The following is a 24020-nucleotide window of genomic DNA, read 5'->3' as shown; positions in this document are numbered from 1 at the left end:
GGGCATGCTGAAAAAGGGCACACTATTCACAATTATTTGAAAACTAAAGAAATTACTAAACTTGGATACTAGATTGTTAAAGGAGGTGGTACAACCTGCTCCTCCCACTCCAGAGGCACTGGGGGCATTGCTTTGAGGAAAACCACTACGTACCTGCCTTAGATCAAGTTTCTTCCGCAAAGCAAACACAGGAAGGAATTCAGGACTTACTTAAGCACTGAACCATACTTTGCCCTAGCTTTGTTTTGACAAAAGACTGAAATACTGTGGCTGAAGAAGCAAGGTCACCCCAAGGTAGCTATTTAATACAGAAAACTAGAAAAGCTGGTCACTTAAGTAGCATTTACAGACATACAGTAATAAAGATTCGACTCAATGGCTTGTCAAAGTTTTCAGCTGCCATATTGGCATTTAACAATCTTTAAATACTTTCAAAATTAAGATCTTTTTATCAGTGAAAATTAGGTGTAAAACCCATTTTTAAAATACTGTATAAATAAAAATTGGATAAATGGAGTTTGCCCATACGAAACAAAAAGAAGTAAAACTATACCCTGCAAATCTAATAAAATGCATAGCAACCAACATAAGCAGATATTAAAAAAAAAAAAAATAAGGTAAACCTGCTAAAATTTGTATTACAACCTGGTTAAAGATGTACCAACAGACTAGAACAGAGCAAAACCACAACTATCCACACAAAAAATGTAAATAACTTTATTTATAATCTGTTTTCAAGTTAAATGACACAAAGGAGATAGATACAACCATGTGGTAGTAAGAGGTAGGAGAAAGACAGAAATGGCAGGCAAACTGCATTTCGCCAGTATGACTTATGACTATCTGCAGCCCTCAAGCAGCGTGGGAAGTTTCCTTCAGAAGTTGGAGACAAATTCTTTCTCAGTATGAATGAGTGATTTTTCAGACAAACCACTATGCAAAAATTACAGGAATTAGTTACAGTTAACATATGTTTTTTACAAACCAATTGCAACTTTTGCTGTGGAGAAGTTAACTTTTTAATTATTACAAAACCAAAAGTACAACTGAAACTATTTCTATATTGAATATTTAATAAGATGTTTTTCTGATGAGGTACAATTAGAAGAATATATTTCCATGCAAGCTAGTTACAGGATTTTACAATTCATGAGTGCAAAACTTTTCTCTCTAAACAATTATCACACTTATTTGCTGTTGAAACAGTAGCAATACAAAAAGGTTTAAATGCTTATTTATTCAGTTAAATGATGATAAACTGCATTTGGCCTCAAACTAAGTCAGTGGCTACTTGGATTGTTGTTTATCACTTGATGTACCAGGATGAAAAACTTCAGTGCAAAGTAAAGTGCCGTTATTACACAGGGAAAGATTCCTTCCTCACCCTGTGATTAAGACGCGTTGCATGACTGACTTTGTGAAACAAACTAGCCTATTCAAAGCAAAACAGATTTTAGCATAAATGGTCCCTCTGTTCCTGGTTTCAGCTGGAAAAGCATGTAATGACAGCTACTGTTACTGGTGTTTCTTTTTTTCTCTTTTTTTTTTTTAATTCAGGCTATAAAGCTCTTTCTGTTAATATACAAAAAACCCAGGATGTTTACAAGTTAAGTAGCGTGTCAGTTGTAACACATTCCCAAAGGGCTAGCTAATACCAAAGTTGTGGTAAATATTCTGGTTACATATAATCCCTACTGGAGTAAAATGTATATTTGACAATATTATAGTGTGTGAAATGGAAGTTACCATTTTATAAAGATGATCTCATGAGTAGTTTGCAGCATAATTAACCAGTATTTCCATTTTACTTTGGAGATAGTTCTCCCATAAATCCATAAAGTTAATAGGGCTGCATCTATGAACAATAAAAATCAAAGGAGAAAAGAGTGTATTTACCCAAGACAGAACAACCTCTAGAGACAGTCATTGCTTATTCTCGTGTTTTGCAATTCTTAAGGAACTAAGGGCTTCCTGACACTGCTGCTGGTTTGAAGTAGGAAGATAACCAGCTACACAAAGATTACTTTCAGAAAGCAAAGGTAAATTGAGTGTGATAGCTCAAGTGCCGTCCAGTCCACCCGGTATTCATTGGTTCCCCTTATCTAAGTTAGAGTTCACTTTAAGCAGTTGAAAATACGAAGGAGAAGTAAGAGGAAAGAAAAGAAATTTAACAGGATAGGATTTAACTCCTGTTTCCCAGGAGTGATGGGAGTGATGCTGCTCTCTGACAGAACATACTTCTCCAAGCTGTATTTATACAATAGTTACAGCTCACTCACAGCTTCCATAGTCTTTTCTTACAAAGAGTATCATCCTGTCTATTGAGTGTAACTGAACAGGCTGAAACTGAATTAACTTTCTAAGTAGCAGTTACCTTGAAGAGATTACATACAGAGTCTGACCTACCTCTGAGAAAGGATTACGTTTAGGGATTCTCTTTTGTCATGATAATGTGAAGTCAGAAGTTATTTGGAAATGCATTTAATTTTTATGTAACTATTTCTACAGCATCAAAAACGCAGCTACAGCAATTTCAATAGAGAGTAGAAAAGAGCAGAATTTTAATGAGAATTTAATAGTTCAGGCAAACTATTGAATAAAGTTATTAGTCATTTTATTAAGATTTAAGTCTTTATTCAACAGATGTTATTATGGATTTCCTGATTTTTTTCTTGTTTTCCTCTTGGATTTAGTTCCATTTTTGTCCTGTCTTAATAGCTGCAGACTCACTCATACAATTGCTGCAATAACTAGTATCTATTAAGAGTCAAGTACCCTACTTAGCCTCTAATTTCACATTTGCTTCTAATCTATATGCTCTTTTTTCACTGCAAGATGAATCAGATTAAATGTGTGAGGTGCAGGGGTTCCTATGTCTTTCTCCATTTAGGAGACTCTACTGTCCTCCCCATACTGCTTTCAGGCTGGCTAGTCAGCAGAGATCAAAGCACGTTCCTCAAATTAGTTTTTATATATCAAAAGGAAATTGTGCATGCTGAGAATTTCCCTAAGTAAAAATAAACGTACCTTGCAGCAGAAAGCAATATGAACAGCAAGTAGAATTAAATAGGTAATGAAATAAAAAAACAGAAAAGCAGTAGTATCGGAAAGAGTAAGATGAGGCAAGCAAGAAACGCCAGGGTGGAGACAGAAATACCAAAGACTGGAAAAGCTTTCTTGGCCACAAAACCATCACTTAAGATACATATGTATAATGCAACTTTTACAGTCCTTAGGTATTTTTAAATCAATGATTTACCACATGAGATTATATAGAGAATTATTTTTTCTAAGGCAGTTTTTGGATAAATTTTCAATACTAATTATTTGTACAGTCATGGGACCAGTTTTAGCTCATTACAGTTAAAAGATTTTTAAGCTTATGTTAAATACTGCATACATATAGAATGTAATACAGTTTGCCATGGCTATGCAAATAGTACCATAATGCTGACCTCCAGGGCTACCATGATGATTTAAGCATATACATGGCAGTAGAAAATCCTAGAAATTCTCAACACTCCTCCCTCTTCCCAAGAAAGTTCCCTTTTGGTTTCTGTGCATTTTCCTACTTAAGATTAGTATCCTCTCTTTCTGTACAGTTTGTGGTAGTCCTCTGTATGCAATCATCTCCCTCTCTCCTGCCAAACTAAGCTGAAAAGTATTTCGTATTACTGTTTTCAGCCCTGCCACAGTCTTGAAGAAACGAGCTTTCCAAGCATTACTTTTTGCACTCTATACTCAACACTGATTTATGCTTGTTATAGGGGGCACGTCAGATGTACATCAGAAGGGCTGATTAATGTATTGTTTCATAGCACATTTGGCAGGGAATACAGCCATAAAGATTTTCACTATCAGAATAACAGACCTTTTACACTAGGATTTTAGAATTAAACTATTATGCAAGCTTATCAGGCCACCACAAAACTCCTTCACTCAAAAGTCCCAGAGATCAATCTAACACACATACTGAAAATGACATGTATGTATGTTGGGATTTTAATAAACCACTCGGTCTATTTAGTGTTATTTTCAGAGTAACTATACATAAATGATATGTTCCAAGTTAATGTGCAATAGATCTGTTTAACAGATTTACTCTTGTTTGCAGAACACGCACAAAGAATTTTCTGTCTTCTATTCAAGCAGAAGAGTTACAATGGTACTTTTGCTACTAACTATGGTATGCATTTGGGGGTTATATACCATTCCAATTTATATCCCTTCTTTAAGTCAGGAATGCTCTTCAGTGCTGCCACTGAATGATCTGCTCCGGACATGATTTCTCAGTTGCTCTATGAGCTCAGGATTCTGCTGCTGTATCTGTTGTGCAAACTGCTGCCCCCTGTGTTGAACAGTTTTATATTAAACAGCAAGTTAAAAAAAAAATGACAAGCAGCAATTGTAAGAAAACAGGATATTCTAATGTAACTGAAAGCTGCATTATAAGAAAGCTAAGACTAAAGATTAATACCATACTATGATGTTACTCAAATCTATGGCATTTGAGTTTTATCTAGTCAAAGTCTCTCCAAACAATATCATTGTCAGGTCTTCATTTTCATTCTTTAGGACTACTACTTGTAGTTGATAACACTCAGGAAGTAGTATTATCTTATTTGCTAAGACTGAAATTGAGCAATTGAACTGCAATTGATTTGCTCCCTTCTTTTCAAGGGACTCCATTATAGTTGTGTAAGAAAAATACTCTTCTAGCTGAAGGGCAACCTTTTATAAGCTTTTGCAGAGGTGAAGTATGCTGCTGCCAACTTGTGCTGGTAGGCAGAAGGTCATTAGTAAAAAGTAAAAAGAAGGTCATTAGTAAAAAGCATTGCACCTACGTGTCTCACAGGACTGCAGTAAGGACACATCCACCTCTACAACAATTGCAACTTAGAGTAAAATGAATAGGTAAGATTAAGTGTATGTAAAATGCATGACACTAGTTTATTAGGAAAAGCAAGTGAGTAGAATCTGTTACTTCCTGAATAGCCTGGTGTGGGATTCTCTGCAACTTCTGCATTTTGTTCAGGTAGCAGAGCTTATCAAGGCACCTTTAAGCATAGTGCAGGCTGAAGGAAAGCCACTATTTTTAGAGATAAACGCATGGGAGACTATTTTTACCAAAACAGCCCTTGTTTTGGTAGAGGTGGATTCCTTCTCATAATGTGAATTATAAATTACTTTTGCTCTGGACAGGCAAAACTTAAAATATGGTTTGAAACAGGTTAGAATTCTGGAATAAACTAAAACTGTATACCTGTTGAGAGGACTTGCCATACAAGCAAATTGTGCATGTTTTTGTGCACTGTGTTCCAGATGGATTATCATTATTGTCTTATAAATGAGCTAGGTCCTGGCTTTTGTAAAAAAATCACTCCTATTAAATCCTGAGTTCCCTGAAAGAAGAGCCCTCCCACTCTCAATGTAAGGATGCTGGAGCACTGTCAGTCAGAAGTCAACTTCAGAATGTTGCAACCTGTGCTCACTAATTTGTAGCTTTTCAAAATAGTATCTGGGATCCTAGGTAGTAACTTGATCAATGCGATTTAAAAGCAAGATGCAGAAGCACCTAAACCTTTAAAGTAGCATTTTTAGTAAGTGGCATTTAGAAAGCAAACAGTGCATGAAACTGAGCGCACAGTTCTGCCACTGACATTGAAATGTGCAAAGCAAGAAAACAACTTAAGACAGCAGAAAGTAGAAGTCTTGGACTACTTAGTTTTAACAATAATCAGGCATACAATGGGGAGAGTCCACAGCATAACTGGCTTGACACTACCTCTTTTAAATAGATGGCATAAAATGCTGCTTCTAAAAAAAGGTAATATAGTTTTAACTATGTGATTCATAACACTTACGCATGGATCAGGCTGGACAAATCTGACAAGCCACCAACACCTGCAGCAGGGCCACCAATGGCATTTGACATCATCCCTGACATCCTGGAATAGTTAACACAGGGTTGGCATTGGGGTATGTAGGGACCTTTAGAGTGAACAATAAACTGCCAGGAGGAGAGAAGACGCAGGAGGAAGAAACTGCAGTAGTTCTACTTACAGTAGAACTGTACACAGTTATTTCACAAAAATAAAATTACATTATCAGAAGAACAGCACTATCCATTTTTTTCTCTGTTAATTCAACCCATAAAGACATTAGTTTCAATGATAATCCACATTAATACTTACAATTGTTGAACTTGAGGATTCTGCATTAAGCTTGCTGCCTAAAATAGACAATATAGAGCTGACATTATAATACATTTACTATTTAGTTATCATTGAGGAAGATATGCAAAAACCCACAAGGTGTATCTTCTATTTTGTTACAAATTATAAGCTAAGTTTATGTGCATAGAGCACATATGACCCAAGCAAAATCATCATTACAGGAAAGTATTTCTAGGATGTGAAGCTGACACAATTTGTTATACTTTAGACAATAAATACCAATTACAATTTATTACAGTTATTCGGAGTCAGACATAAAAAATAGAACATCAAGACAAGAAACACAAAACCCCAGTACCCTAAAACCAAAATATTAAACTCAGACTTCTAAGGTCTAAGGTTTGCTATCGGGCTTTACTGGGAAAGGTTTGGTTTTTATTGGTTCCCAGATTATATAAATTAATTTTACAGCTATTACTAAAGGGGATATAAGCTGTTAAGGCTATGGCCACATGAATATAATACTGCAGAGTAAACCAGGCTGTGGATCTACTTTGTCTCATGGTTTTGTGGTAATCTGAACATTTTCTTACTTTGTAGTAAGCACAAAACTATTAAATTTCTCATTAATGACATACCTCAAAAATTATACTGTATTTACCATAGGGTAAGAGTATATATGGACAGATACTACAGAATAAGCCAAACGATGCTTTAAAGTTAGTATTGTAATTCCTATGGAAATCAATGGCTGTATGAACACAAGACTAACAGGCACAATGGAGTATCTGCTTGTTCACTGATCTTGTCAAATGTAAAAATAGACACACACTATTTATTTTTTTGATCAAAATATATTTCCCCAAAACCTCTCCAAAGTAAATCAGTTGTCTTCTCCAGTCTACCGTTGAACATAAAATGCCAAATTCAGCTTTTGTTCTCTCCAGCATCAGCAATGACTCCGATCTAGGTTTGGGCAAAAATTGGCGGCCAAAAGGAATTTTCTCAGGGTCACAGTCAATTTAAAACAACAACAAACCGACCACATTCGATTCTAGCTGAATGCCCTCTGTTCTACTTACTTTGCCATGCATCTTCTGGAAGTGACAGAAAAAAATTCTTGCCCCACAGTTAGCTCCATATTGAAGAATACATTTTTGACTCTAAGCAGATGCAGACTGACTAAATAAGTCACATGGCCAGCAAAGCGGTACATGGAGTTCCAGTGCTTTTAATCATTAATGCCACTGGAGAACTCGCTCACTTCTTCCTCCTTGCTTACCATCTCTATTATCTAGAAGGCAGTATTAGACCAGATCTCGATCTCTCTCATGCAGTGCTTTTCCATGCTGAAGCACTGGTTGAAATGTTCTGTCCTACAGGAGGTGCCAGAGAGGTAGTAAAGTCTTAACAGTTTTATAATAAATTTTTTGATTTTTTCATTTTTCCTCCCAATCCTATTCTTCTAAGTTAATCCATAACATCTTGCTGAGAAAGCCATCTATGGAGAAAGACCAAGGGAGAAAACCACAACCTTCTAGTGTATTAGAAGTAAAGGAAAGCCCTTTTGTATTTATTATCTGCACACCTCCAAGTTTTGTGCTTACAAAAGTAATGGATAACTTGAAATGGTAAGAAAAAAAAGGTGTATTGGGTTATTTCATTCTTGGATAGGTTGCATCTGAATCAACTGCCATTCATTTAAGAGGCTTTTTTTTTGTATTCATTGCTAACTGCTTATGTGAGGAACAAAAAAAGAGAGATCTTTTCATCTTGCTGTTACCAGTATTTTGCTATTTATGCCATCTATAAAAACAGCATAACTAATCTGTACATACTTTTGTTCATCAGTAGTATAGGATCAGTTGGAAATCAGATAAGCATTAGAGTAGATACAAGTTTCACTTACTGATATGAGTGTAAAATCACTGAGAGAAGTTTTAAATTCAGTATAATGAAACAATTGTCCATTATAATAAGCACTAAAATCACTTGACTTATTGAACAAGAGTTCTTAGAAATTCAGTCATAAAAACAATATAATGCAAAACTTAAGATATACTCACCATACTAATGAAGGCAGGATTGTTTATCAAGCTTGCCATGTCAAAACTCAGTCCAGTTCCAGTCTAAAAACAAATTACATTTGAAAATTAATTTATCTACAAAACCTCAGTTAAAACTACTGTAAATAAATAGATGCAGAGCTAACTTACAGGACTGGACATGTCTCTTAGTTTCTGTTCTGCTATTTTCAAATTTGACTTATAAGAGTCATTTTCTGGATCAAGATCGAGTGCTTTTTGGTAACTCGTAATTGCTTCTTCATATTTATTCACTGAGGTCAGAGCCAACCTAATGTGAAATAAAAAAAAATCCTGGTTGGAACATAAATCAGCATCAAAAGAGAATGATACTGACAATTTCTGCTCTAAATACAACATCTCACAACTAATTTTTATCTTCAGTACAAAGTTAAAGCAAGATTTGCTATCATACTACTACTGCTTAGTGTAAGCATATATTTTTGCAGAGTAGTAGATCCCTGAAGAACTGTTTCACATATATGCAAGATTTGTTAAAAACTCTTTGGCATACTGTGATTTAGTCTGACAGCACAAGCCAGATCCAGCATCTCTGATTGGTCACAAGAGCTCTGAATTCCTCTAAATATTTCCTCCAGTTGTTTTGATCCAAGAGATCATTCAGAAAGACAAAGTGGTAAGTAAGGTGAAAGATACTCTTCACATTAATTCTGCAGCTTTACGGAACCAGATATTGGAACCAGAAGTTTCAGCCTGCCAGATCTTTTGTCTCAGGCAAGAGAGCTCAGTGCTACTTGCATCAGTCCCAGTCATTACAAACTCCATCATGAGATGTATCAGTAATAGTTTGAAACTCACTGCGCTCCTGAAGGAACCCATGCAATTTTCATGTTTTCTCCCTTAACATAGTTGCTTTCAAACAACTTTCTCCATTTTGGCCCATTATTTGGCCAAAATAGTTGTTTCTCATCAGAGGAGAAATACAATCAGATATTTTTGAGATGCAATTATGCTTATTTACAAAGAAAATATGTAAAATCGTGCTTTTTGGATCACAGTGTGAGTCAGAACAGAGGACAACAGTTTCTCTGTTCACAGTTCCAGGCCTACCTCCTAATTAGACAAGTGCTCTCTCTGGGTTATGCTGCAGGCATCTCTAACTGAGTATATGGCTCTTGTCTCTGTATTTTTCTGTGGCACCTGTGGTTTTTTTTCTTGTGACTCACACAGAGCCTATGTCAAATCCTCAGAAAAACTGATACATTTGTGTAATGCAGTAGGAAAGCATAACTTTCTCACACGATTTTTTGTTGAGATGGTAGCTTCTGCACTTGTTTCTTTTTAGATATTACTAAGCAAGCACTGTTTCCATATTCAGCTTATGCAAACTGAATTATTACATCCATCTACTGAGTTAAGCAACACCCTCTAGCTCAAAATATATCCTCTACCATAATAACAATGTATCAGCCTATTAAAGAAACTTGATCCCATAAGTATGATCCCACTTACACTGTATATCAAAAAGCACACTGGTCTTACATCCAAAACTCTAAAATAACCTCCAATTTCCAGTTAAATCAGTCTGTGATTTCCATCTCACTGAAATCTGGGGATCTCTAGAACATGTCTCCATATAGCAAAATCAAGGAGTGTTAAACAAGACAAAAGTAATTTAGAAGTGAATTAACTAAGGCTTTTGAGGTTATCTAACCCAATCAGGCTGCATTAGTACTAGTAAAATAAACTCTCTCAGGGAGGATTTTCAGGGAATAGAATTCCATTATCTTTACTCTTAGATAAATGGCCCCTGGCAGAGTTTTGTCCCAGGCCACTTAGCATTATTCCAAACAATTCTGGGGCACGGTTCAGAAGTTAACACAGGCCAAGGCAATTTAGCAATAGGCAGTTTGAATTTGTCCACTCCATAATGCAGACTAGCAGAGTTTAATAATATGAACATGGACCATTCTGTGCCAGCTGACCTCCAAGAACAATTCCAAGCATTTTTTTTTTAATTTACTAGATAGACATCATCTCAAAAGCCAGAAGTCTAAAGCAGTGTTCAGCCCAGATCCTCACAATATGTTTGACTATTGAAAATGCAAAGCTGCATGTCTCCAAACACAATGGCCCTTCACTCAAGTAGATACACAGTTCAGGAGAATATTCCTGGCAGTACTGTCTGAGATAGCACTTAATCAGACCCACCATCTAAAAGGGATAACACTGTTAATCTCCCAGACATGACTCAGAAAACTTACTAACAAGATACAGCACTCTTACTAAAAAAATCTGCTTTCTGAGAGTTATTGAACAGAAAAATTAAGTCTACTCCTGTTAGCACTAAAGCCCCAATGCTTTCAGAATTTTGTTCTCTAACAGCATCATTAGCACACTAGACTCACTGTTCCAACTACAGAATTCTTATTACTCATAATGAGGTAGGACATAAAAAAATATGTGTGTGTGTGTGCATGTATATATATGTATGTGTGTCTATATATATATTTATATATATATACACACATGCACACACACATTTATATATATCTTGACTTCCTAAACTAAATTTGCAAAGTTGGTAAACTGAAAGAAGAAAATGCAAACTGACTAAAACTGATACGAAATTGCTGAGATCAACAGCCTCTATAAAGCTTAAAGGTGATAGCCCAATAGTATCATTTTTAGAGAACTGCGATACTTTCGGGTTAAGACCGTCAGCTGAAGTAAAACAGTATAGCTCCACTGATTTTAGAAAATCTATAGTGATTTACACTTAGTCTTCAGTGTCTACTCAGATTTTTATTAGCTTACCCCATTCTCCCATATGCTTTGCTGTATTTTGGATCTATTGCTATGGCTCTCTCACAGTCCTTTATCGCTTCACTGTAGTTGCTGAGCTTACTTTGAGCTGCAGCCCTAAAAAAAAAGTGGACAGGGAAGAGAGAGAACTTTGTCAAAAAGCAATAACAAGAAAAAAAGCTCAGAGATTCACAAGTCCATGGCTAACTTGGACTAGACACGTTTAATTTTACTGGCTTTTCATTCATTGTATAGAAAATGCTTCAACTCTCTTTAATTCAGTGGGACACGCAAGCATTCTGAAATATGTGCTTAAATGAATTGCTAGACTAGGGTTTTGGAGAACACAGGCTCACCTTTAACAAGGCAAAGAATAAGTAATTCTAATAAACTGTTCCAGAATCAGGACATAACTATACATAAAATGCATTACAAATCTTATTATAAGAACTGAAACTCTCAATAATGGAATGTTTACATAGATTCATTGTTTAAATAGAAGTATTTTATACAATTGCCCTTTTCCAGTAAGAAGTATATTTTTACTGCCATTTCATAACATTCAAAGGATGCCCACATTTTTCACCGCTCTTCTCTCTGCTTTCTGAAACATCAAAACTGCTAAAATTTCCTTTCAGTAAGGACTGGATAAAATCAGGGACAATGCTTAGTCTTGCGTTTGAACTGAAAATGTTTACCAATGTTGGCAGGTAATTTATATGGCCAGTTAAAACTTTTAGTGATCTCAGCTTTGTCTTCTCAATGCTACAAATAAAAAGCAATACTGCTGGAGGCAGTAACTCTCCACTGATTCCAAACTAGCAGAAGAAAAAACAAGGTCTATGTTTATTTGGATACTGCATGACCCTCAAAATTCCAAGCAACTGCCTGCCATTCTTTTAAATAATTTTGCACAATACTGTGCTCACTGACATCAAGATGCATTTTGTTCTTCACCCATTTAACCTGTGATGATGTTGCATATAGAGTGAAGTATTTCTTCTCTTCTGACAACTACAGATTTGGTGCCTAAGCACAATCTAATGAGGAAACTTTTACTCATTTTGGGAGGCTTTGGAATCACATATAGCCATTTAAAACCTAAAATGACTTATGCGATCAGTTTTCTCAAGAAAAATAGATAATTTACATTCTGAACTGTCTTGAATATTTGATGTAATATTAGTAAGCTGAATTTCCTGCCTCTTTATGATTGTCACTAAATACCAAATCTTTCACTTGTATTTATCACAAACAACTAAAGTAATGGAAACATAGCTCAGAAAACAGAAAAATCCACAAGGCCAGATTAACTACATTCAAGTTGTTAAGTCCTTCTGGCAACAGATGCACCAAACGGTATAGAGCAGACGGCTTTACACTGACTTTGTAGAGACAGGTCACTTCCAGGAGGGCTCACAGCTTATCCTCCTAATGTTCCTGTACTGGCCTTCAGCACAGTATAGCTGAATGTTTACGCTCCTGGCTCTTGGGATAACATGCTCTACCAGACTTCATCTGGTCCCGTCTCAGTAGCACAATGAGGAATTAATTACACTATGAATCTACAATAACATAGTCTTGTTACTTTTTCATCAGGTCCTATATAAAGATGCTGAGTACTTAAACAACACTTGAAATCTCCAAAATGCTATACTCATGTTAATGACACTTTTTCATGGAATGTCAATACGGTGAGAGAAAGATGGCAGATGATCCACTGGAACACCGTGGGGGAAGCTCTTAAAGCTCCTACTTCTAACAGACTTGGAATTATGAAATCATGCTTTAATATAGAGATTCTAACTTACAACAACCTGATCTCATGTTATATGACTGCCTTTAAAGTCCATATTACACATGTAGCTAATACAGATAGTTCATTTCTGATATTCATATCTTCAAATAAATCTGTTACAAATTTAACATGTTAGTTCCTGAACAGCAGCTATTTTTAGCCTCATATTGTTCTGATCTTCTTCATAATTTATCTTTAAAATTATGTTCATGAACTCTGACAAAGAAAAGGGGTGCATTATTTTGTTTTTACCTGTTGCAATAATAGACTGCATTGTTTGGATCCAGTTCTATAGCTCTAGTATAACAATCTACTGCAGCACCATAATTCTCTTCTTTCATGTGATTGTTGCCTGAAAGAAATTACAGAAAGCTCTTAAGTAGTTAAAAGATACAATGCCATGTAGGAAAGCAAAACAGTCACACTATAACATCCATAAGACAGCTATGACTTCACTTTTTTGAAATACATTCTTTTAAATAGAATTGGCATGAAATAATTCAAATAAAAGTACCTACTATGTATGTAAAAGTGTATGTATATGGTAGTCCGCCACAAACTTTCCCCCTTTCATCTTGCTATTTTATACTGTCTAGTTAGTTTCTGCTGTTAAGCAAAGACCATTCTTTTGAGAAGCTGTTCAACCACAACACCTCCATTGTAATTTAGATTCATCGGTATCTTTGGAAACTTCATACTGCAGTAGGCTATATGTTAAATCCCTTTTGGTCTCGTCTTCTCACATCTCCCAACAACTTGCTACCCATATAACATGGTAATGTTAAACAAAACCAAAACCTAAGCAGCATTTAAGTCCTACTTCTGTGCAGCTCTCACAGAGTTTAGTCACTAAGATCACAAAATAACAGAATGGTTGAGATGAGAAGGGACCTCTGGTCCCTTCTAGTCCACCCCCCCTGCTCAAGCAGGGTCACCTTCAGCTTGTTAGACATGGTTGCATCAAGGCAGGTTTTGAATATCTCCAGAGAAGGAGACTCCACAACCTCTCTGGGCAGCCTGTGCCAGTGCTCTGTTACTCTAACAGGAAAGAAATTCTTCCTTATATTCAGGTGGAACATCCTGTGTTTCAGTTTGTGTCCGTTGCCTCTTGTTCTCTTGCTTGGCACCACTGAAAAGAGTTTGGCCCCATCCTCTTGACACCCCCTCTCAAGGTATTTGTAGACATGGGTAAGATCCCCTCTCAGCCTTCTCTTCTCCAAGCTAAACAGGCCCAGCTCTCACAGCCGTTCCTCATAGGGGAGATGCTCCAGCCCTCTAATCATCTTCGTAGCCCTATGCTGGACTCTCTCCAGCAGCTCCATGTCTCTCGTACTGAGGAGCCCAAAACTGAACGCAGTACTCCAAGATAACACAGATGCAGTACTTCAAGATAATGAAGAGCATGTATAGCACAGACAGCCTAAAATGATTCAGATTTAAAATTTCTCACCATAAGAAGCTATCAAAATTCAGTATTTCTGGTCCATAAGAAAGCTTGCCATTTCTTAATCTTTGTAGCCTACTACAGTGAAAAACTAGAAATATATTTACCTTTTCTATGGAAAAAAAATTCTAGGGTAAGTTCATTCAAAAGAAAACACACTTTAGTTGCATTCTTTCTACTTCGACACAGAGCAGTGCAGGTAGCTTCTTTCTTTACCCATGACAAAATAATGGAAAAATGAAGCCCTAGTTCTGAGTTCCCAAAGCAATCCCTGGCTCTCCAGCAATGTCAAGAAATAAGCTGGCAGGAGAGTGACAGACTTGCTTATATTTTGGCAAAATATTTCATCCCTATCCCAAAATAAGCAAGAGATCCTTGGAAAGTGTCAACAGGTTGCTACAGATGTAAATAATTACGTAAACAAAGGCTGAAAGTTTCAGCCAGTGCAGCATGCTATCTCTGATGCAAGGGACTGTGGAGCAAGCCGTCCTAGATGCCAGTACTAACCGAAAACAACTACGCTTGCATTTATTTGTGAGCACTGGAGAGCTTAAAAAAACACAACCAAATTTAGGTAACTAAGTATCACCGATGTAGTACAAAATTACCTCTATTCAAAAGTAATATAAGAGAGACTGTAACTATATCGGCAATCTCTGTCAATGAGAAGGTAAACTGAAACCATAATCACACGTATGCCTGCAATATACACAGAATGTAACTACGCCTGTACTCTATTTCAGAAGCCCATCTCTCCTTTGATTTAAGGTGAAGGTATGCTTCACATTGTATGTTCTTGTGAGTTGAGATTCACAAGTTAAAAGATAATAACTGATCTTTTTAGCCCAATTAAAATTCCAACTGTGACCAATAAGATTGCAGTAATTAACATTTCTGTAAAACAAAATTGTTATCAGTGACCACTAACGTTGGAATTTCCGATACTGCTCTGAAATAACAATGACCTGAGATCCAGGACTAAGTTGCAGCTAGTATAAATAGGTACCAATCTTGCTCTCCTCAGCTCAGAATCTGGCTAAAGGAAAACAAGCAAATAGAGAGACCTACTATTTCTGCTGAGACTATGCATTTTGGGACAAAAGGAAAAGCAATTGTGGTATTTTATTCTAATGCCAGACAAAAATTCTTAAAATGGAAAAAGAAATAGTTTTATTTTAGGAATTAATGTGTGTCTTTCTATAGTGAAAATACGATTATTAGTATGTATACTGTGGTAATACCTAGAAGCTCTACTTAGGATCAATCCACTGTTATACTATACAAACCCACACACATTCTCTACTCTGCATAGCTTATATTAAGCACAAAGCATCAAGGGATACACAGGATTAGGGAAACAGAATCAAGTATTTACTTGTCTGAAGATTATATTACTTCCTGGTTTTCATAAATAACAACCAAGAAAAAAAAACAGAGCTATCTGATTTTGTTTCATTGTTCATCAGTCAATTTCTACAGGTACCAGGGCAGATTTGAGAGCAGAGGAGGAGCAAGCTGGTGGCAAAATAAGTGAAAGAAGTTATTCATTGGTAAGGGATCACGAAGATAAAAGCCAGGAAGTGATAGAATTATATGGCTCAAAGGGACTTTAACAATTCATCTAATTCATCTCCCTAAGCCCAGGGCAGAGAAGTACTCAGAACTGAAAACATGACAGTGATGATAGATAATACATGTGTTAAAATCAGGATTGATAGGTCAAAAGCAGCATTACAGAACAGGACAGGAAGCTCTAGTTTTATTAAGGGAAATTAAGCAAAAGCATTTTAAGCACTTCAGAACTCCTTACTAATGCCTCTAATGGCTATTAAGTGGCCTTTTGTTGAAGTACTGGCTCCTCCAAATTTTTCAGTAGAGATATGAATTGCTTTAGTAACACTACATAAAGACTAATGCACAGCATACACTAACTTCATTTTCTTAGTCCAGTTCACAAAGACACAAAGGTTCACAGATGACAAGACAGAAGTGAGTGATTTAGATCATCCATTGTTATGAACTGGACTAAAAACTCCAATAACTGTACTAAGTGCTGCAGGTATTCTTCACTGCATGAGCTGACAATTGCAGACAGTAAAATGAAAAGCCAGCATGCACAAAAGGTAGGTTACTTTTTACTTCTTTTCACTTGTGAACTAACCTGGTTTGAACTCATATTCTCAAAAGTAAAGAGGTAATGACCAACTTCAACAACAAGCACAAAGAAAAGGTTACTGTTTTTCTTAAGAAAGAAAAACAAAAAACTGCAATGGACTGTGCTTTCTTTTTGTCATTCATAATGGCTGCAGACGGCCAATTTTAAGACAAGAGACTCTGAATTCATTCTCAAATATGGTCTGTTTTTTTCCAAGTCATTATTCTGAATTTTTTCTTTTTTTCCTGGAGGATTACATCTGCCTTGCAAGTAGAAACATATTTATTTTTTCCTATAAAACCCAAATAGGTGTTAGGAAATCCAAAAGGTCATTAAGAACATGATTTGCAAAGGTTCAATAAATCTAATACCAATATCAGCAATCATTCTATGTCTTTTTTTTTCCTCGCTGAATGAGCAAATAAAATGAATTCCTTCTCGGTCTTGGTCAGTATTAGTGAAGACTTCTTCTATACAGCTCTTTGTTATGTTCACTGCAATAAAACTTACCAAAGGGAAAATAAACAACTGTCCTGCCTGCCATTTTTATAAAGTATATAAATTTGCTTTAAAAATCACATGAAATGCTGATGCTAGTAACGTGACAGTAACCTTACCAATGTTATAATATTCAACTAGCATATAATGCTTGATATCAGATAACCTTTTCAATATGAAATAGAAACTGTATAAAAATTACATGGACAGAGAAAGCCATTACATACTGAACAATAATTGTTCATTCTTTAAAGTTTCTACTAAAGAATGTTGACCATTGCTAAAAACTAATAGATGACACGTGAAGTAATGTCTTGAGCAATAAGCAGTAAGGCAGAGAATAGACTGTACTTTCTTAAATCCCACATAGAGCACATCATTTATCCCTCTTACAACATAACAGTCACTAAAGAATATAAACCCAAGATTTTGTGTGGGATGTGCTACCCAGCTGCTATACTATCACAATCCACGTTAAACCAAAAATTTTAATATCCCCAGGAGCCAACAAGAGTGTAACGTTTGTTTATTAATTACAAACCTTCATCCTTCAGCTGGTCAGCCTTTTCAACATCCTCTGGTAAAGAATCTGACAAAGGCAGCATGTCATTCTGTGTACATGATATATATAAAAAAAAGGTTTTTAATTAAATATAAGCCCTGATCATATTAAAAAACTTCTTTCATCCTGGGAAGAATTATTCCACCATACCAGCAATCAACCAGATTTTCTGTAGCGCACAGGAAGCGTGAAAGAACTAAAACATCCTTAAAAGAGAAAGATAGGTTTCTTTCCACCACTAAAGAAACCTTATAGCTCACTACAAATTTTAAGGAATTCAAGGAGAAGAGAAGTAACTGATTTGTTTCTACAGTCTTGATTTTCTAACTCTTTTCTTTGCCACGTGGTGGTTCCTGTGCTTCTTGTACCATGCAGTCCTATATGATGTGAAATACTAGTCTACGTTTTAAAAGTTCATATTTTAAGGTTAGTGTTCACACAGCCTTTCTTAAAGCTGAATGACTCAATTATTTCCACATGGGAATCGGAGGCATCAGAAAACTGTGGATAACCTCAAGCACTTTCCAGACAATTATCTCTGGGAATGGCAAAATGCTTAACTTCAAGCGAGAATGAGACATCCACTGTTTAATAATATTCCATACGGAATTGTCCTTGCCTGACTGAAATTAATTCCTCCCACTATCCCCAAAGATTCTCATTCTGCCAGTTTTTATGGTAATTTCACTTTTTTTTCATATTTTCCTAAAGTTTCCACATTATTTTGACCTATATAACACTTTAAGGTTGTGAATACAATATGAAATCTTATCACATATTGGTAGAGTAATTCCAGAATCTAAATTCAATGCTTACCTTGTGAAAAGAATTTGTGAACATCTCTATCAAATGCTGTGGAGGTGCAAGATGAGTATCTTCCAGGCTAATCTTAAAAACAGTCTCTAGACATTGAATTGCAACTTATGAGAGAGAGAGAGAGAGAGAGAGAGAGAGAGAGAGGGGGAAAAATAAAGTCGCCTGTTTTTCAACAAAAGTATAATTTCATTAATTTATTTAGAAAGCTGTAGTTCACTTCCTTATTGAACTAGTAAGAACAGTTCTTTGGAACACAACATCAAATAAACAGAGGCTATCTAATCCCCACAGAACTGACTTGCTAGATAATAGTATAAGCTATACAAAATCTATACATAGCTCTATCATTGAGAGAACTGAAATCAAAACTCATTCAAGAATATATATATAAAATATATATATTTTTACACAAAAATGTACGGCTTTAACAAAAGCATAACAATACATAATACAGATACGCATGTATCACATACCCCACCCCTAAAAACCACAACCCATTTGCATGGCATAACATAATAGTTAGAAGAAACTCATCTTTATTGGAAATAAATGCTAGATATATACAAATACTTACTATTTCTCTCTTTTTTGAAGTAAAACATACTCATCTGAAGCCACTGTTCATTAATAAAATGCTTCATCAAACACAAGCCTTTATAGTACAAAGAAATATATTTGCAATATCCTCTCGCATGTTCTGTTGTTAAAGGATCAAATGGCCCTCACAATCCTGCAATAAGTACATTCACAACCTTTCTTAAGTGAGCAATTCTAAAAAAAAAAAAAAAAAAAAAAAAAAAAATGGAGCCAAATGCCTAAGTGAAGTTTTAATTGCCATTTATCAACTTTTATGTAAAAATGCGAGCATATTTATTATATATAATTGTATATATACATATATTCTGTTAATTATAATATCTTAGGATTATAAGAAAAATACTGATATAATTGGAGAATCTAGTAGTTTGTTTCCATTAAGGTGTATCATCCAGACCAAAAACTGAGAAGTAAAAATTCTTCCCTGTTAAAGTCTGGTTTGCATTCAGAAAAATGACTTTTATTACATCTTAGTTTATAGGTACAATGTTTTTAGCCTGAACCTGATCAAGAGATAACCAGGAGTAGGAACTCTAATTTCAAATTAAATATCATTAAAAACTGAATGTTGAAATTGTTTGAATTACATGCAATTTGAATATTTATTTGTATTATAACAAACATAAATGCTGGCTCGAAATTAGAAATCACAGATGTAAAATTGTTGACTATTAACAACAAAAAGGCAAATCTAGGAGCCTGTTTTCCATGTCATAGCTGTGAAGAAAGCCAAAAATGTATACTTTATTTGTAAAATAAACAGTAAAAGCTGGAAGAAGTATTTTTTTAATCTTTGATTGTATACAATAGAAGTGATTCAGAGAAAGACAAGTATGATACAAAATTTATGTTAATAGTATGTGATGCTGATTGAATACATGACTAAATATGCATATAACTTGCTCCTGTATCTGTAAATGTTAAAAGTTAATTGTTTTGCCAGGTTCTAAATTACCAAGCAAGAACACTGACAGACCCGGGTTAAATTTGTTTGTGTCCTAACAATACATTGATATGTAGGAAAACTTAATTACAGTTAAGTGAGTATTGATTATTTCAAGTTCTGAATTATACATTAATAATACTTCTTATAAAGTCTATCATAAACTCACTGAAACTAGATATGTAATTTTCCTTATATGACTTAATAGGAAGGCAGTGCCCATTGTATACTTACCAAGTGTTCTCTAAAACTTATTTTCACCTGAAGGTATTCCCTTTCTTGAACGCCTCACTTCATTTTTGATTTTGTATACATTTAAACTAAAACTTTCTCCTTTTCTTTCTCAAGGTATTAAGTCCATGACACCAAATCTTTATCATCAAGGAGATTTTTGCAAAGTGCAATAACGATTAAATTTTGCTTAAACAAAGTAATCCTGAATATATCATTGTTACTGGTAGACAGTTCCATGAAATAATTAGTTGTTAAAGCGAACTCCTACTTTTTTCCTTTAACTGAAAAATGGAACACTCTGACTCCTTACAGTCTCTCTATCACAGGTACAACTAAACTAAGAGCTCTTACATGATAAATTAGTAGGTTAGAACTATTTTACAGCATAGTAATCACTGGCTAACATGCAAGACAACAACGTAAAAATAAAAACACAGCAAAAGCTCAAACTTTTTCAAACCAGATGATGTTTCAGGTTGTTGAAAGATCAGTAACCACTCTGTTTTCATGTATTATAGTAAAATCCTGGCCCCAGTAAAATCAATGGAGTGAAGATTTGTTCTTGTCTGAAAAGCATATCAAAAGACCAGACTGCCAATCTTTCACCATCTCATCAATAGAGTTCGGCACTGTTAACTGTGCCATAACTTCTAGCTGTGCAAGCTAGAAGCAATCAGAAAGATGGGAGAGACTTGCTGCACTGTTTGAGCCATTAATGCAAAATTTTTCTCGTGTCTTTGGCTCTCAAGCCACCAAATTTATCTGTTCCTCCTATTCCTTCCACTGTCACACACACTTTCTGAGGCCAAGGCAGCTGCTGAAGCTTGTACTGACCACCTTGCCAATCAGAGCAGACACCCACCTCCCTTCTGAACTCCTGGGTCTCACACCAACACCTACTACCTGGAAATGGAAGCACATGGGATACAGTGGAGCTACAGTTATTCCACATGCAGTGAAGATAATCTTGCACAACTAAAAATGAGTCAAGTATTTAGAATGCCGACTCTGATCCTCTAACACACAGCATATGGCACCATACTTTTGGCAGGATGAAGCTCTAAAATTAGGATTTCATATCTGTATTAAATGTTAAATTTTACATCAGTATTTAAGCACAACTGAAGTATTATAATGTCTTTTTGTTCAGAAAATAGATTCTTAAAATTGTTGATTCTTTTGGGTAGATACTGGTTAAAGCTGCTCTGAGAAAATAATCAGCTAAAATCACAACCCATCAATGTTTATCAGTTTTATAAAAACAAAAGGAATATAACTCATCTCTCATACGATTTCTAAAAACATTACTTTCTTTCATCAGCTGAACAAATATTCCTTATCAAATACTGATACAGGTTACGCTCATAACTATCACTTTTCAAATGCATAAATATTCCAGACTGTGATGTAAAACAAAATCTGTGGAATATCCTTTGAATAGCATCCTACATGTGCTCCTTTTCTTGCTTATGTTAGTGAACAACTGTACTATAAAACCAATAGACACTGGAAGGAAGAACATTTCATGTTTATCTTTTAAAGTTCATGCCTCTGAGAAGCAGGATCTGCTTCTGTACTTGTGAAATGTCCGCTCCTCATTCCTCAAATTTCACAAAACTCAATGGTTGTCTCCTTAGATATTGTTTATTGCATTGCCGGTCCTAGGCTTCTTCCTCCTGTTAGGTCATACAACCAAAGACCGCTTGAAACAGTGCACAGGTCTTTCAAACAGATGATTTGAAAAGCTAATTCTGAAATTAAGATACTTTTGTTCTTCTTTTACTTAATTCCACATTGTGATTACCAGTCCCCAAGAAATCTCTAGGAATCAGGGAAAAGGAATGAGAGCAATATGAAGGAAAAAGATAGATACTACGAAGTTACAAAGGTGAATGAATGTCTTTTGTGGCTATGTTTTCTGTTAATAGAAACTATACCATGCTGAAAATACTCACTATTATAGCTCTTTGGAACTGCTGTGATTCATTTGAAAAAGTGCTGTGAAACATTTATTTTTCGTATTCTTTGGGTCTCTTAGCCTTCCCTCATGAATTACATGGAATTCTTGTAAGAATGAAACAAGTGTTCTTTCCACATACCAAAACCAATGGTTGTTCATGTTTTACTCCTTACCCCTCCCCTCTGGCCAACATCATGGTTGACAGAAACCAACTTCTCCTGTATTCTGGTCACAGATACCAACAGGCACAAAATGTAGAAAGCAACTAAACATTAAAACGAAACAAGAATCAGCTGGCAAAAAGTTGGGGGAGACATATATGAATCATTCCCACAGTTTATATTTTGGCATTGCCTACTATAATGAGACTCAAAATATCTGTTGCTGAGAAATAAGGTAGTACAAAATTCATTTTAAAAAAGAGAGATGTTTTCGAATTTATAATCTCAGAAATATTAATGTCTTGATTGTATTTGCAGATAGTATTTGGTGGCAGTTTCAACTAAGTCATTCCAGTTACTTTCTTTCACAATATACACCAAACGTTTTAATGTCTGTATGTACAGTGCATACATGGGTATGCATTATCACCTTTATCACTTACCTTCCAAGCTTTCTTGTTCATCTGGAGTGAAAGAATCCATCTGACTCTGCTCTCTCAAGAAATGGATGACTGCATAAACCAAGCGTTTGACTGATGACATCTTGGAACCGATGAATTTCACCTCAGTCTTAAAAAGAATAAGATTTATTATATCAAAAAATAAACAAAAGCTTTAGAATATGACCAAACATGTGCCTTAGGCCCAGTCCTGAATTTCCAGAGTATTCCAGCCTCTCAATGACCTCACTAGAAATTACACAGAACACACTAAAACACCCTTTACTAGAAAGCCCAATAAACTAATACCTTTAAACTACCCATTAAATTTTATGGGTAAGGGAGAACTCCTGTGACCATCTACTCTAATTACCAGCAAAAGAGCACAGATTTCCTCAGATACATTCCTGCATTCACTGAGAATAATTTAAGCCATTTACTTTCCTCAAAGATATAGCTTTGGTTTTATTTCTAAGGCACATGCACTTGGAAGCAGGAACACCTACTGAAATCGTTAAGTTAAAAAGCCACGTTGATAAATTACGGAACTGCTAACATAACAAAACAGACTTTACTGAAAGCTATTCTATTTCCCGGCACTGTGCTGCTGAACGGCTTCCGTTCACTTCGGACAGAAAACTGGAACGCAGCGACCTCGATGCACGCTTGGGCGGGACACGCCACCGGCTCGGTCTGATTTGCGTTCAGCACCAGCTGGGAGTTACATAACTTGGAAGAAAATCTTAGTTCCCAACTTTTTTTTTTTTTTCTTCCCCTTAAGCCGCTTCGATTTAGAAAAAGAAAAATAAAGCACAACGACCACCGGCTTCTGGGGGGTGGGGGCTAAGGCATCGCTCTCCGCCCAGCAGAGCGGTGCCGCTGCCGCCGCCGGCCCTGCTTTCCCGCCCAGCCGCCGCCAGGCAGCCCCGGCAGGGCGCAGGGCCCGCCGCCCCCGGGCCGCCGCCGCCCCCGGGCCGCCGCCGCCCCCGGGCCGCCGCCGCCCCCCGCGGCGAAGGGCGGCGGAAGCGGCCGCCGAGCCGCCCCCCGCGGCGGGCGGACAGGGCCGCGGGGCCCTGCGGCGAGCTGCCCCCTCCTCCCCGCCCCGCCCGCGCCGCAGCGCGGCGCCCAACGGCCGCCCCCGCCGCGGCGGGCGCCCCCCTTACCGCGCGGGAGGGGCGAGCCCCGCGGCCAGCGCCGTCCGCCTCGCTGTCAGCGCCGCCGCCGCCGGGTGCCAGAGACAAGGGGCGCGAGGGCGGGCGGGCGCGCGCGCGGCCGCGGCGGCAGGGGGCGGGGGAGGCGCGCGGCGGGGACGCGCGCGCGCGCGGGCGCGCGGCCGCGGCCGCGGCGGGAAGGGCGTGAGGCGGCGGCGGCGGCCGCGGCGGAAGT

At 36.8% G+C, this 24020-nt stretch overlaps 1 protein-coding gene across 4 annotated transcripts; it reads right to left on the bottom strand.

Moving 5' to 3' along the window:
- Window positions 1-693: 693 nt before the first annotated feature.
- Window positions 694-23886, bottom strand: SGTB (small glutamine rich tetratricopeptide repeat co-chaperone beta). 4 transcript variants are annotated; one of them, XM_062599974.1, is made up of 11 exons: window positions 23798-23886; window positions 22638-22764; window positions 18300-18403; window positions 17463-17532; window positions 13077-13176; window positions 11039-11143; window positions 8393-8531; window positions 8243-8305; window positions 6195-6232; window positions 5865-5948; window positions 694-4348 (listed from the first exon to the last, which is right to left on the bottom strand). In XM_062599974.1, exons 2-11 carry the CDS (start codon window positions 22735-22737, stop codon window positions 4237-4239), a joined length of 915 nt encoding a protein of 304 aa, XP_062455958.1. In that variant the 5' UTR covers window positions 22738-22764; window positions 23798-23886; the 3' UTR covers window positions 694-4236. The 4 variants fall into 4 exon arrangements, with proteins under 4 accessions (XP_062455958.1, XP_062455959.1, XP_062455962.1 ...); XM_062599975.1 differs by lacking the exon at window positions 23798-23886 and adding an exon at window positions 23210-23367; XM_062599978.1 differs by lacking the exon at window positions 23798-23886 and adding an exon at window positions 18874-19029 and having other exon boundaries at window positions 22638-22716.
- Between the last annotated feature and the right edge of the window lie 134 nt (window positions 23887-24020).

Source organism: Rhea pennata, chromosome Z (genome assembly GCF_028389875.1).
Source record: "Rhea pennata isolate bPtePen1 chromosome Z, bPtePen1.pri, whole genome shotgun sequence".
Lineage (NCBI taxonomy): Eukaryota > Metazoa > Chordata > Aves > Rheiformes > Rheidae > Rhea > Rhea pennata.
Note: the sequence above shows the minus strand (reverse complement) of the source record. Positions and strands in the feature narration are given on the sequence as shown.

Coding starts and splice junctions, on each gene's coding strand:
- SGTB (XM_062599974.1), bottom strand. CDS start 22,737: ATGTCATCAGTCAAACGCTTGGTTTATGCAGTCATCCATTTCTTGAGA. Junction 18,404..22,637: donor TGAACAAGAAAGCTTGGAAG/GTAAGTGATAAA, acceptor CTCTCTCATAAG/TTGCAATTCAATGTCTAGAG. Junction 13,177..17,462: donor TGACCAGCTGAAGGATGAAG/GTTTGTAATTAA, acceptor AATTTCTTTCAG/GCAACAATCACATGAAAGAA.